The sequence below is a fragment of the Equus quagga genome, chromosome 16, assembly GCF_021613505.1.
Source record: "Equus quagga isolate Etosha38 chromosome 16, UCLA_HA_Equagga_1.0, whole genome shotgun sequence".
NCBI lineage: Eukaryota > Metazoa > Chordata > Mammalia > Perissodactyla > Equidae > Equus > Equus quagga.
The window spans coordinates 63,149,082-63,163,800 of NC_060282.1; the positions used below are offsets into that span (position 1 = coordinate 63,149,082).

Consider the following 14,719-nt stretch of genomic DNA (forward strand, 5'->3'; position numbering starts at 1 on the left):
TCTAATTATGCACACTATGGTATCATTCTCCTTCCAAGCTTGGGAAAGAGTTAATTCTTTCCCAAAGCCCATAGTTGCCCTTGTCTTCTCAACCTGATTCAGAGATGCAATAAAATATGAAGCAAATTTATGATCTGTTTCAAGCATTTTATTGCTGTATTTTTAAATTCATATATGCACATATAAGAACTATGATCTGTGAATAATTTGAAATGCTATAGTAGAATGATACATTTTAGATAAAACGTAACCATATCTTTATATAATTGTCTCAGATTAAAATAAAAAAGAAAAATAGATTTCTAATGTGGACCAAACTGAAAAACTAATGGCAGCCATAAACTGCTAACCAACCATAAATTAACATCTTCATCAAATGCTAAAATGGTATCAGTGGTTAGATAAAGCAATTATTATTTCTCCTTCTAAGTTTTAGAATAAAGTTCAGGGATATTTAAAGGATCCATTATTTACAAATGCTTTGCTATCTTAAAGATTTCATATTTTATTAGGAGGATGGTTGCAACTCAAATCTGCTATGTTAATAGAGATGTTTAGAGATGAGAATTTAGATTTAAACATAAAAATGCTTCATAGCCTAACCTCATTTTATGCATTTATTCTGCTCTGGCAATTACTGAAGAACTGGGTATAAGGATTTCTTTGTTAAATATCCTTATCTCCTCTTAAAAAGCGAAGACAATATCTTATTATGGGAGAGACTCAGATTATGTACCTAACCGGTTAAAACATTAACTCATGCACTGTCTATTCAAGTAAGTATAGCTACATTTGCGATGAACAGTCTCTTTGCAGAGCTGTGGTTAAAATGCAGGTGCCAGGCTGAGCCTGTGCCCTCCATCTGAGAGTTTCATGTCAAGAAATGATTTTCCTACCCAGGCCTCCACAGACACATGGAGAGCCATGGAGGTGGAAAGGAAATGGATCTAGTAAATGCCCCATATATCAGGAAGCAGAGGCTGGGAATAACTTACTTTAGTTGTCTTTTGGAGAAGTATCAGGCATATATATCTCTGAAGTGTAGATTTCTCAGGAGAGTGAAATTAAGTAAAATCTGGAATTACTCAACAAAGTGAGCTCTTTTTAAAATTTTGAAATTTTTTTTGTATGAAAACAAAACACTGATTTGGACTATGGAGGATCGCAGTGGCATACATACTCAAATTCTCTCTGCCACTCAGCTGTTACTTACAGTATGGTGCCCTATAGGGTAGTTATTGTGGAGGATTATCCCCAAAGGTCAAGGGTTAACTGAGATCTTCAACTGGCTAAGACCTGGGACTACTCTTTAGTTTAACTTTTTGCAAGCATTGTTTAGTCTGAGGACTTTCTTCTTTAAAAATGAATACAATTTTATAGCTTCTCTGTAAGTCTAAAGTTAGTTCAAAATAAAGTTTTTAAAAAATGAATACCTAATTTCAAAACACAGAGAAAGTACTCCTTCCTGTATACTTTGAGATTCACAAAAAAATTCAGAATCATTTCAAATTCTTAAAAAAATCCATTTAAAGTATAAAACAAAGGCATTAAATATATTGTACAGTTCTTAGAAGTTATGGAATAAAAGTACCTTTCATTTAAACATTAATTTAAACATAAAAGACAAAAGATTTTATTTAAAAATGTGGGTTATTTGTCAGGTAATAATGATATACATTTTACATTAACTACAAAGGCTAGTTCTTAGACATAAAAGTTATATGTATTAAATGTTTTCTTGCAAACAAATAAAAATCTCCAACCAATCTGTGCTTTGTATTTATTAGCATTTAAAAATTTACTCAATGATGAGTCATTAGATATTAGTCCCTTTACCTGTTACTTATATCCCTCTAATTTCTCCTATAAGCACAAAATATTGTAAGGAAAATAAAATGCTTCATGAGTCTCTCTCTAACATTTACTTTCCTTGTAGTCTGTAATATATCATGTCTTTTCTTATAAAAATGAATACATTTAGGAATTGAGAACATAGACCATACCTCAAATAAGTAACAATAAACTCTATCAAATGTACTTCAAATTATCCAGCATAACCACTGAGTATTTTTTCTAGCTATCTATATCCTGAATAGAAAATGCACATTATTACTTAGATGACCATGGCTAATTCCAGACAGTTCTGCAAAATGTTAATTTACTCAATAAGTGTTTTTTAGAGTAACATTGAAAGCAAAGGCAATCATTTCACAGATTGTCCATTTAATGACATAATTTACCCTAATTGTGAAATCATACTGAACTGACTAGTTCAAATGCACAGGAACACCTTTGGAGGCTAAGGCAAGTTCCTGTAAAATGTTGATGACTCACGGGAGTGTTTCTTAGAAAAGCCAAGTGTCCCAGTGCAATGGTGTATGGACAGTTACTGAAGGAGCCACATTTCATTTCATCAACAGCATTCTGTATTATAGACTTTATTTACAGTTTGGATTTCAGTTTTCTGAATAAACAGAATACTGTCCAATATTATTCAGCTTCATTCATTATCTGTGTAAACTGATCTGCACAACACAAAGACCACATCTAATGGGCTCTCTCTCCCATTTCTTGGTGTTCTTAAAAAGTACATCACTCCACAGAATAAGAATTATTAAGAATAGTAGCCTAGCAAGGTCAGCTTGCCTCAAATAAACTTATTAAAACACTTCTTAGTCACTGATATTTCTTGGATCTGTTTTTATTTCCCACATAAGTTAAAATATATTGAAAACCACTCTGAATATAACGATTGATGTACTTTTAGAGAAAGTATCAGAAAATAAGAATATATGTATATGTGTGCATGGGGAATGGGATGTGGGGCTATTCAGACAGCAAAATTACGTCCCAAATAATTTGATACTTGTAATCAAATCTTCTATCATCCAACACGTTCTCGTAGGGAAATAAGGAGACACAGTCAGTCACCTGTGCTTTAAAAGTTGATTTATTGAATACTTGTAAATAAAAGAAAATTAAGTAGATTTACAAATCATTTGCTTTTCTCACCTAACATCTTTTTAAGATAATTTGCCTCCTCATAACCACATATATATGATTTTAAAAATCAAAAGATAATATGAAACCAGCTATTCAGGACAAGTTTTTTACAATATATAGCACTCCTCGGCCTAAAAAACATTTTTAAACATAAGTATTGCCAAATTATCTCCTATTTAAAACTGTGCCACAGAGTTTTTCATGAGTTCAATTTATCTTACTCAAGAAAGTATTATAAACAAAATAAACATTTAAGCTAAAAAGTTCACACATCAGCGATCACTGATTGAGATTAACACTATGAAGTAACATAAGTAATAATTGTTTTAGAGAAATACCAGAGTTTTATGTGATTGCTCATTATAATTTAAAATGATGCTACAGGGAATGTAATCTTGGCTTGCTAACTTTTTCTTAATTGAGTATGTGAATATGAATACCTAATAATGCAGTGCAAGTAAATAATAGCCTGCAATATGGGTGAATTTAATAGCTTAAAACAGTGCACATTCTAAGGGCATATAATTCTTGTTTTATAATTATTGACAGTATTTTATACTAAGATCAAAACCAAGATAATTTTTGTGCTTGGATCTTTGAAATTGATTTTAAGATTCCACTGTTAAATTAGAAGATGCTTATGGGAAATGTTACCAAAATTATTTTTTTATGAGAAAATAGAAATAATCATGCAAATTTTGAGTTTGTAACTCTGTTGCCTTAGACTTGTGACCTAAAGTTTAACGATAAAATGGAGAAGATATCAGCCTGCCTGATTTGGTGATAAAGAGCTGTTCAGAGCATCTAGCTTCAAAGCATTTAGTCTTTTCCTAACTGAATGCTTCCTTACTGTTGGTCATCAATATAACACAATTTTATTGGTTATTTACTTTAATTTGAAACTTAGAGGAGGCTGTAAAAATAAAAAGACAGATTCTTATAATATGTAAAATATAGTTTTTAGGAAATTCTGGAGCCTCAATGACCGTATTTGGTTTTGGTTATTTTTACCATAATCATAATACCTGAAATATATGTTTTGTTGTGTGTAATTATGCATGGAGTAATTTCTCACTACAGAACACTACTTTGGAATGGGTAATGATGGAGGGTTAGTTAGAACAAGTGATGTCAGAATTTTAGAATAATTTTAAAGAGATGAATTTACTACTTACAACTACATTTATAAAAAATTAGTTGTGTTTGTCTTGTTTTCCCTAATAAATTTTGTGCTCCTGAAGACAGGTAAGCCAATACATAGCATCATATCTAGAATAGGGGAAATACTCAATAAATGTTTGACTGAAAAAATGAATAATGAATTGTCTATTGACTAAAACGTTATTCCCTTTAACAAATACATAAGAACAGTTTTTAAAAGGCACAACGACGTTAAAATATCTCTTTTACAACTTTACATTTGCGTATTACATCATACACTTTTCAAAATAAGTTGACACATCTTACTGTGTTTAATCCTCATAATGAACCCTGGTGTCGAAAAGGCCTTATTATTATTTTTTTCGCAAATAAGGAAACTGCAACTCTAAGAGGTAAAGTGACTTGATGATAACAAACCAGTTATATCACAGCTGGAATCCATGTCATTTAACTTATTTTTGCGTGACATCTTTTCTATTCATAAACACTCTTTAAATTACTAAATTTAAGCCTGTCATATGATTCTCTTGTTTTGGTTCTACTGTCTATTGCTTTTAGATAATATTTTCTCAACCCTTTTATTTATTCTTACTTTCTATTCTAAATTCCTGTGCACACTTTTAATTATAAATTCAACAGAAATTAGAATGGAATAATTTCCTGTTATCTTCCTGCTGTAACATCACAAAAGTGTATTACTAAGATGAATTTAAGAATATGGAAGTTTCCACTTGAGGCAATATGGCAGACTAGATGTCCTAGTACAAAATGAACAGGCTATGCTGTGGCAGGCAGGAGATAAAGTCTAGGGCCAAAGTTGGTGTGTGTGTGTGCATGAAGTCCAAGACCTCAGCACAAAGCCAAGAACTTGCAAAGGCAACATCCTTAGTAGATGAACTAGAAAGAAACCTTGCTCCACAGAGTAAGACTGGGTATACTTGCTTGTCTCAGCGATGGCTCTCGGTGAAGGAGGAAAAAACCCTAGAAAGTCCCTTCTGTCTATTCCTAATCATAGGATTGCACTGTAGCTGATTTAGGGCTAGAACCCACCCTACCTATGTGGCTCCTAGCCCCATCCCTCATTGCCTCTTGAAATACTCAAGCTGAAAATTTAGTGATCTGAATTTGATAGCAACATCAGCAGTCAGACAAAAGCAAATGCAAATTCTCTCCAGAGGAATATTTTAAACTCAGGTCTTAAAAATTTCCAGAGATAAAATTCCAAGGAACATAGGCGTAGTAAAGAAGCCATCCTGAGTAAAAGAAAAACAAACAAACAACAGAATCAGACCCACCAAACACTGATGATTTGGAAATCTCAAATATAGACTATAAAACAGGTTTCTTAACTATTTAAAGAAATGAAGGAGGATATTGAGTGTATGATGAAGGAACAAGATATTATTCAAAATAACAAGGCAGATATGAAGAAAAAAGAACTCTCAAACTAAAAACGTAATAATTGAATTTAGCAAACTCAGTGGAATTGAAAACCTGAAAGCTGACAAATTGGCAGTTGGCACTCTAACTCAAAATCAACCCTGGAGACCCCACAGAAGGGAGAGGGTCTTAAGGGTCTGAGGACGGAACAGAACAAATCTAAACCATCTCAGAGAACGAACGCTGTCATGGACTAAATGTCTGTGTATGTGTGTCATTTGGGACAGGGCGGTTAAGGACGGGCTTTGCAGCAGCCCGTTGTGGATGGTGGTTGGGCACAGCAGGGGGAGGATGTATAGGGGTAGAGTTTTTAGGTTCTGCTTTGGCTCTCCCCCAAATTAACTGTCCCACAGACACAGTTTTCATCACTGGGTGAACAGATCACTAAAATACAGGGGGTGTACATTACTGAATACTATGCAGCAGTTAGAAGCAATAGATTAAATATACAAAGCAATGTAGATGTATTCTTAAAAACATACAGCTTAGTAAGAAAACTGAGAATAATATGATTTATAGAAAATACATTTATGTAAATTAAAAACATATGCACCCAGGATAATAATATATGTTTTATAAAAACATACACAAATAAAAGGATGCACATCTAACACATTAGAATGTTTGCCTATGATGGGAAGAGTTATGATGGTTGGAATTAGAGATAAAATAGAATAAGTAAATAAAGTCAGAGAGGCCTTGCTTGGACCAATTATCATTGTGTACCATGAATTAAGGTGTATAAGGAGTATGATTACTCAATTTTATGAACCTAAGGCTAAAATAAAAAGAAGGAAGAAACAAATTCAATGGATAAGTTAAAGAGCAGATTAGATACATTGAATGGAGAATAAACCAGAAGAGAGATCTAAAGAAATTACCTAGAATGTAAATTGGAGAAAGACAAATATGAGGAGAAAAGGTCAAACAGTATGGAGTATAGAGTGAGAAGATCTAAAACAGAGCCTGAGAGAGGTACTATTCAGAGATAATGGTTGAGAATATCCCACACTTGATGAAAGACACACATTCTCAGACCCAAGAAGCACCATGAGGTGCAACCAGGATAAACAGGAAGAAACTAAGAACATCAAAGGCAAAGAGAACACGTTAGAGCTGGCAGAGCGAAAAGGCAGACTACCGACTGAATAATTAAACGGACCAAAGGCTACTAACCTCCTGGTAACAACAATGGAAGCCTTAAGAACATGCAATGTCTTCAAAGTGCTGTGAGGAAATGACTGTTACCCTAGACTTGTGCATCTAGTGAAATCATCTTTGAAGAACAAGGGCAAAAATGAAAACATTGTCAATCAAGCAAAACCAGAATTTAGACCAACAGACCTTCACTAAGGAATGTTTAGAGCACGTACTTTGGGATGCAGAAAATAAACGCTAGAAAATCTATTTACTTATTAAGTATAGTGAGTATTTTATAACGTTATTTTAAAAATTCAGTTTCCTTTTTAAAAAACAATAGCACATTTCTGAAATATTAGAAGTTCCAACTAATGCAGCATGAATTAACTGGTTTTTATTACCTACTTTGCTTGTTTATATACAGCAGCATCATTTATGTCAGATGCCAGACAATCACTGGGTAATCTGATATTAGAAATCTTTGAATCATCGACACAATGCTGCATTATGGCATGTGAAATTATACTGCATTACATAATGTTGTAATTCAAAATAATACAAATAAACTCCAAGTCCAAAAGGTGAGGTGTTGAGAACAAATATTGCTATCTAGTTTCTCAGTTTATATAAGTGGAAGCATTTAGGAGAGAGTTAATTGCAATGCTAGCATAACCTTTATAGTTTATACTAAAGCCAAATGCTACAATCAATCCTGTAATGATTTCAACATTTCCTCCTACAACAAACCTAATACTAATGTCTAGGGCAATTGCTGAATATATAATAGGTTTTGTGTGTTCTTATACATTAAATCTTAGCGGTATCTAACTTGAATAGCAGTGTTCTTATATAACAAGAAATTTTGTTCTATTGAACTATAGTATACAAAGTAATAAAGAGCATTTATGGCTGATTAAATATTGAAGTGAAGTTGAAGCATTTAATCTACTGCAAAACTCATTTAATGCAAACGTAGCCTGGCAATATAGATATTATTGATATTATACTTGAAGGGAACATTTCATCCAGTGCATCTCATGGAAATTTAATTTCCTTCTTCTCTGAGAACTTGGAATTTGTTAGACTGTGTCCATTTCCAGCACAAATTTCCAGTAGCACATAAAGTGCATTTTTATTATTAGAAAAGAATTTGAGTGACAAACCCCACAGTGCCACATCTATTGATGTGAAGGCACATTTACTATGACAGGTGAAAATCACAATATGTAGAAACTTAAAAAAAACTATTTTAAGTTTATCATCATGTTGATTTTGGTGTCCATTTTCATGCCATCATCCTGTTTTATTTTATGATGGATTTTGCTTTTGCAAAGCAATTACATTTGCAGAAATTAAAACCACATAGATGAGCTGAGGACATTTAGGTTAGTTTTGATGGATTTCTTTTCTTTCCTTGAGCTTCTTTAAGTTTTTACTTTGTACCTAAATGAAACATCAGAATCCGGATGCTGAATACCAAACAAAAGGCGGCTGCGGTTTAGTTCGATAGGTTTTTGGTCCATTATTTCTAAATCAAAATAAGTTAAAAGTACAACTAACAATTGCTTTATTTCCATAATTGCCAAAAATCGGCCTGGACATTTGCTGGCTCCAAATCCAAATGGCAATAGGTAATATTTCAGCTTCTTCCCTCCTTTGAAAAAGGTAGTTTTCTTCTTACCGTCTTCTACAAAACGATCAAATCTAAACTCCTGCAAAGAAGAATAAAGAGAGTTAAAATTAAAAATTTACGTGAAATAGCTGGAGTGCAGGTCCACAAAGTTGCCAGCTCTCCTTGCCTGTCTTAAACGGCTCCTTTTAATCCAGCAAACAGCAGAAAGTAAAACTTGACTGAGGGCGAATGCTTTCAGGAAATTACTTCTCCCGTATCAAAGTGAAACCCAAACACCTATATGACTTTTCTTCCCAATTCACATTTCTTTCCTACACTGTTTCCTAAGTAGAGAGGCAGTACCTCTATTTTTGCTACTGGCACTTGATATACCAGTGTTGGGAGGAAGGTAAGGGCTCCTGCTCTGCCACCACGGTTACTACGGAATAATGAAGCCGACCGGCCACAGAGGCTGCCTAACTGAGGAGCCCTAATAAGCCTGTGTCTATCCCTTCCCAGTTGGCTACTGATGCACGAGAACTATGAGTCTGGGGTTCCGTGCTTACGTTTGGATTAAACAGATATAAAATAATAACATTCACATAATGCACTAGAGAGGGATTAAGCCCACAAAGTTGGTCTTGCTTGTTTTGTGATGTTGTACTGAATTTCTCCTATGACAGTTCCATTAGAATGAACTCTCGTTGGGTTAACTCTAGGCTGGCAGGTGTTTCTGATATGTTTTCATAAACGAGTTATATTTCTTGTTACTGAAAATGATGGGACTGGTTTTTCTAGGGTGTTTGGTCCGCCATCTTAATTTACTCTCACTTGAGTTTCCTAGAGGACACTGAGTGACCTTATTTCAGCCCATGGTGAATTAAATCATTGATTAAATTAATGCACGTGGCATGCATGAAAAAGACCAAGTAGTTCCTGGACTCGGTGCTCATTAGCATTAGACCTGCTCAGCACACAACTTTGATAAACTACATGAAGTCAAAGGCAAAGAAGCAGGTCACATCAAAAGCATTTCAGCTTTCAGCAAACACCCTACAATATGTGGAAAAATTCTGAATCCATGACAAATGATCTAATTTTTTCACTCAGTGCCAGTAGTAATGCCTGCAAAATCATTTCCTTTAAAAGTATTGGGTTTATCTTCATTTATCTAGGATACTTATTTTGATAAATATCCAAGCTTAGAAAACACACTTTGGGTAGTTTCTATTGTCCCCTCCAACTTGCAAGTTGATGAAATCATAATGGGAAAATTAATCTGCATTAGAACACAAGTGTATTCTCCCACAGACAGTTCTGGGATGAATCTGAATAGGATCTAAACAGTGCTCAACTAAAAATATCTGTTCATTTCTGTAGTAATGGATAAGGACACTCTTTGTTCACATACACTTTGTTACTGGAGATAAGAGTTACAATATGGCACTCTCTCCTGGTGATCTTTTTCCATTCTGGGGACCAGGCCTGCTTGCTTGATTTCAGTACTGCCTCCTCTTTCTCACTGACCAATCAGAGGAGACCAGGACTCTTCCCAAGAGCTCCTGGCTTAGGTCAAATCAGTGTAAGTCAATTTACAATAAGTCAGGAACTTGCATGGCTTTCTTGAACTTCTTCGTGAAAGCAATGTGCTGCCCTCTGAGAGGTCATAGTGATAAGCGCATCATGCTCCCTCTTCCCTGTAACTTTCACTTAGTGTTTACATTTCCTCAAATTTCTTGTCAATCAGTAATGTCACTCCTCCAGTTTTCCATATTTAATTTCCTCATAATAAACATCTGAGAAGTTCCTATTTAGTTATTTACAGTAAGAAACCAGAAGAGAAAAGCCCAACTTCTTTTGCTCTGTGATGACCACAAACCTCAAAAAGTAAGGGCATAAATATATTCTTGAATTAAAATTTATTTTCAATTTGTTTTCCATTGCCAGGGCATGGAGAACCCGAGCAGGAACCAGTGTAAGGAAGGGCTTGTGGCAGCTGCTAGGGATATAGTTTGGTTTTAGCCAAGAAGATAAGGGATATAATAGTCTCACCCCTGAGATTTTGGGGTCACAGTGACATAGAACAAAGGGTTAGGAAGCTCAAGATGCACACATTCATTTGGAACAACTTAAATACAGGATTTGTCATGTCGACAAACTCTTTGCAGTAATCATAATAGCTCGGTGCTTCACAATTAAAGAGAGTCAATTAAATGCAATATTATTAAATAGATGAGAATAGAGAAATCGTAAACACTGAAATTCCCCATAGCTCCTCTAAGGACTGTTGTGGTTGACTCCTCAATATCTTTATTCTGCATAAGATTTGTCTGGGCACCGATCATGGTCATCACATTGCTCTGGCCTCTGCCTGATTTAGGATAGGGGTGTGAACCAATATCCTCAGTGATACAGGGGAAAAGTCTGTGGGGACATCTGGAAGAAGTTGCAGTCTTGTGAAGAAAGAAAAACAAAAAGAAATGGTTCCTTACTCTTCCTCATCTGGACGTATTCATATGTGAATATGATACCTGCCACTGCTGCAGCCATCCTGCCACCAGGCTGAAGATGGAGCAAACCCACTGGAGAGGGTACAGCCAACAAGTCCCAGGAGACTGGAGTTGTCACACTCTTACTTATCTCTGTATTTTCAAAGCCCCCAACACAGGGCTACGCATATAGCAGAGGTTCCATATATGTTTGTTGAATTCTTGAATAAATACATGACAATAAAGTATATTTTAAAAGCAATCTTCAAGGTTTTTTTTTTTTTTGTTGAGGAAGACTGGCCCTGAGGTAACATCTGTTGCCAATCTTCCACTTTTAGCTTGGAGGAAGATTGTCCCTGAGCTAACATTCAAGCCAATCTTTCTCTATTTTGCATGTGGGATGCTGCCACAGCATGGCTTCATCAGTGGTGCTCAGGTCCACGCCTGGGATCTGGACCTGCAAACCCCAGGCTGCCAAAGTGGTGTGTGCGAACTTAACCACTAACCACTGGGCTGGCCCCTATCTTTAAGCTTTTGAAGGAAACATAGGTATTGAATAAGTAAACAAAGATGTAGAGAATGAAGAGTAGATGAATATTCAGTGTTTATAAATAGAAAATGCTGTGGTAGTTAGCACTAGAAAGCAAATTGGATAGATGAGACAATTTTTTGGATAGAAAAGAATTTTTGATATAAGAGACTGAGGAACATTATATAACATCCTAATTTGTGTCCTCCAAATATTATATTTAGTTCAGTTCAACAGATTTTTTTTTTAGCACTTCCTATATGCAGACCATTGAAGTTAAAAAGGCATAAAACAGGGCCCTGCTGAGTAGGTGACATACAATATGATTAGGTCTTGTATTCACTCAATTCATCATTTTTGGGTACAGGAATCTAGATTAGACAAAAGATATGACTTTCTAGAAATAAAAACTGTCCATGTCTTGAATGGATGACTAAGGGGCTGCCCTGTTGCCCCCAGTTTACAGTCAGTCCTCCTGGGAGCAAGATGATGACAGAGTACAGAAGTTCCTTTTTATCTCCACGACATGGGTTCCAATCAGAGGTGTGCTGTAGCCAGTTTGTACCAGCTCCAGAAAGTGTGCACATCTCTTCCCAACGCCACCGTCAGGGTCTTCATGTTGGTAACAGGGAATCAGCCAAGGTGGGATTATTTACACCACAAAACCTGACACAATCAGACCTTTTCAGAGTGCTGGTTTACCAGCACAGTGCTGGTTCCAACATAATAGGTATGAAGTGCCAATCTACTGGTATGGCAGAAGCTCTCTCAACACGAAGCACCTGGCTATGAGAACACTGTCATGTGGTAAGGCCAAGGCCCTAAACGAGATGCTTTTAAGGATGGGCGGGGCCTTTTTTATTTCTGTGTCCCTCATTATGCCTATCAAAGTGCTTTTTGAGCAGTAGATGCTCAGTATACTTTCGTATCCTTGAAATATACCGATGGCACAATCTCCATTCCAGTTTGAGATACAGACAAAAATTCATTTAGAGTATTTCCTCACTTTTTATGATTCGTATATTTAAGAACAGTTGAGACAACAATTTTTATAGTCATTTAGAATTTTTTCAAGGGCTTTCAAATTCATTTATCACTTTATAATCCCTATGCCTCTGAGAAGTAGATCGGGTAGACTTGCATGAGGTCAAATAAAGCCTTTCAATTTCAGAGCTTTTGGGGGTACTCGAATGGTTTTGTAATTGCTTTGTTGTTTCACTGTTTCCTTACTTTAGGAGGCTCTGTGGTTATGATAATGTGTTACCATCTTAAATGTTTTCTGTTTCTTCCCTGTGACCCAACAGTATCCTCCCCTCTCCCTGCACAGCTTAGCATCTCTGGCCATAGAAAAACCAACCAATAGATTTGGTCTTCCCCAAAGCTCCAGTTCTGGATACTGCACTTTGGCAGAAAAGAAATCACCATTTACTGATTATTTGAGAGCCAGTTGCTTGAATTCTGGCTGACCATAGACGTATATTTGAGAAAGCCTTCAGAAAATCTTAAAAATCTCTAGTTAATTCACAGATTACCTAGGCTTTCTTGGATAGCATTTAGACTGATCAAGAGAGAGGAAGGAAGAGTTGGGAAGGGGCGTTTCCTTTGCTCTCCCTCATTGTTTTAAATTTCATGTGCCAACTTGTTTTCCCCCATAGTCAAGAGCCTCCTGCATGGCTAACATTACAGTGGGCTAAGCAACCAGTGTTCAGAAGAATTCTTAACATGGAGGCTACATCGTGGGAGCTTATGGGCCCAATTAGGTCCCTGAACACTTTTTGTGTCTAATCCACGTCGTGTTTTAAACTTAGTTTTTTCCAAACATTTAAAAATTCTAAGCTTCATCCAGAAATCTGTTCTTGAGATTTTTTTTTTTAAATAAAAATGACTTGGCTACCTCAGGTCTCCATGCATGTAAGAACTGAGGGTTAGTTCACAAGTAGCCAAAGGGTCTCATTTAGATGCCTCCTGGACTCTCCTTTCGCCTTAGTTCTTACCACTCCTGATAGTATTGCTGTATTTACACACAAAACACTTCACCTATCTGATCTAGTTAGGCCCAGAACATATTTTAATGTGCAATATCTGTGGTGATTTCAAATTTTAACTGAAGTGAATTTTCCCTTTCAGCACATTCACCCATCCCCGCATCCCCTTATTTATTCACCTTCTCTGGACATGCTCCCGTGTGCTAGGCACAGAGAATGCACAGAAGGCAATGACAGGGTCTTTTCCCTTGTGGAGCTTACAGCACATAAGAGCACAGACATGTAAACGAGTAATTGCAAAATACCATGTGGTATGCACCATAACAAAGGTACACACAGGCAGAGTGGGAAGTGGCAAATTCTCTGAGGAATGAAGTGGGAATCTGGGACATTGTCAAAGACGAGGTGATTAAGAGTGATTCTTGTGCAGTAACCTGGAGCCTGTTGGGTGGATAAGTAAGGAGGGACATTCAGAAATAGAGAGATATGTGAAGGAAGACCATGGCCTGTTTTTGGAATATAATATTCTAGAGTCTCTTGGGCTTGAACATCCTGAAACCACGCCTCATTGGGTGGAGCGAACCTATGTTCTCCTAAGCCTCTTCAGTCTCTATGTCCTCCAAGAATAACTATACTCACATAGTTAGTCTTCTATCTACAGAAGAGTTAATCTTCCTCATGTTTTTGGCCGAATAGCTATTGTCTGTTTTCTATGTTTAAGGCCTGGTTTTCTGATTCAAGATCTGTAGGGTACAAAAGACAGGCAGTGAGAAATATGAGCCTCTGATGAGCTTGTGGACCAGTGCTCTCAGTGACAAATGGCCAAGGACAGAATTTTCCAGAACTTCTTCTCTTCATTACTGTCAGTGCATGGTTGTTTTCGGATGGACATCTGTTATATGAGCATCTATAGCATCTACTTATTGCATCCTAAGTTATTAACAACAAAAGGAATTAATCTTTATGCCTGATAATGGTAAATGCTCAGTAAATGTTTATAGAATGAATGATTACATAAGACCTTGCCAAATCATATAAAAATGGTTCTGAACTATATCATTTTTTCTGTGCCAATAATTCTCAGCATTCCACAACTAATTTCAAGAAGACAATACCATGGCAAGAATTAGCTGGTTAATTTTAACATTAGTCAGGCATAAGTGGCCAATGTTAAGTCTACTAAATAATAGAGAGTGCTCGTCAACTCAAGTTACACTTACCCTAATGATGCTAAGTTAGTATTCACAATATTGCAATTTTGTTCTTCCACAGATTTAGTATGAGGCAAACCCTTCTGATTACTACTAAGATTGGTTGATTTATTATGTAAAGTTTGGGCACTGCTATTTAGTATTCCACA

General features: G+C 35.9%; 1 protein-coding gene across 2 annotated transcripts in view; it reads right to left on the bottom strand.

Annotated features, from left to right (window-relative positions):
* Positions 1 to 2,939: 2,939 nt before the first annotated feature.
* LOC124227983 (cytochrome P450 7B1) overlaps positions 2,940 to 14,719 on the bottom strand; it is a 175,282-nt gene continuing 163,502 nt past the window's right edge. For both annotated transcript variants that reach the window (XM_046642164.1, XM_046642166.1), the window contains exon 6: positions 2,940 to 8,456. In XM_046642164.1, the coding sequence (XP_046498120.1) occupies positions 8,169 to 8,456 (288 nt within the window). In that variant the 3' untranslated portion in view covers positions 2,940 to 8,168. The remainder of the gene's footprint in view (positions 8,457 to 14,719) is intronic.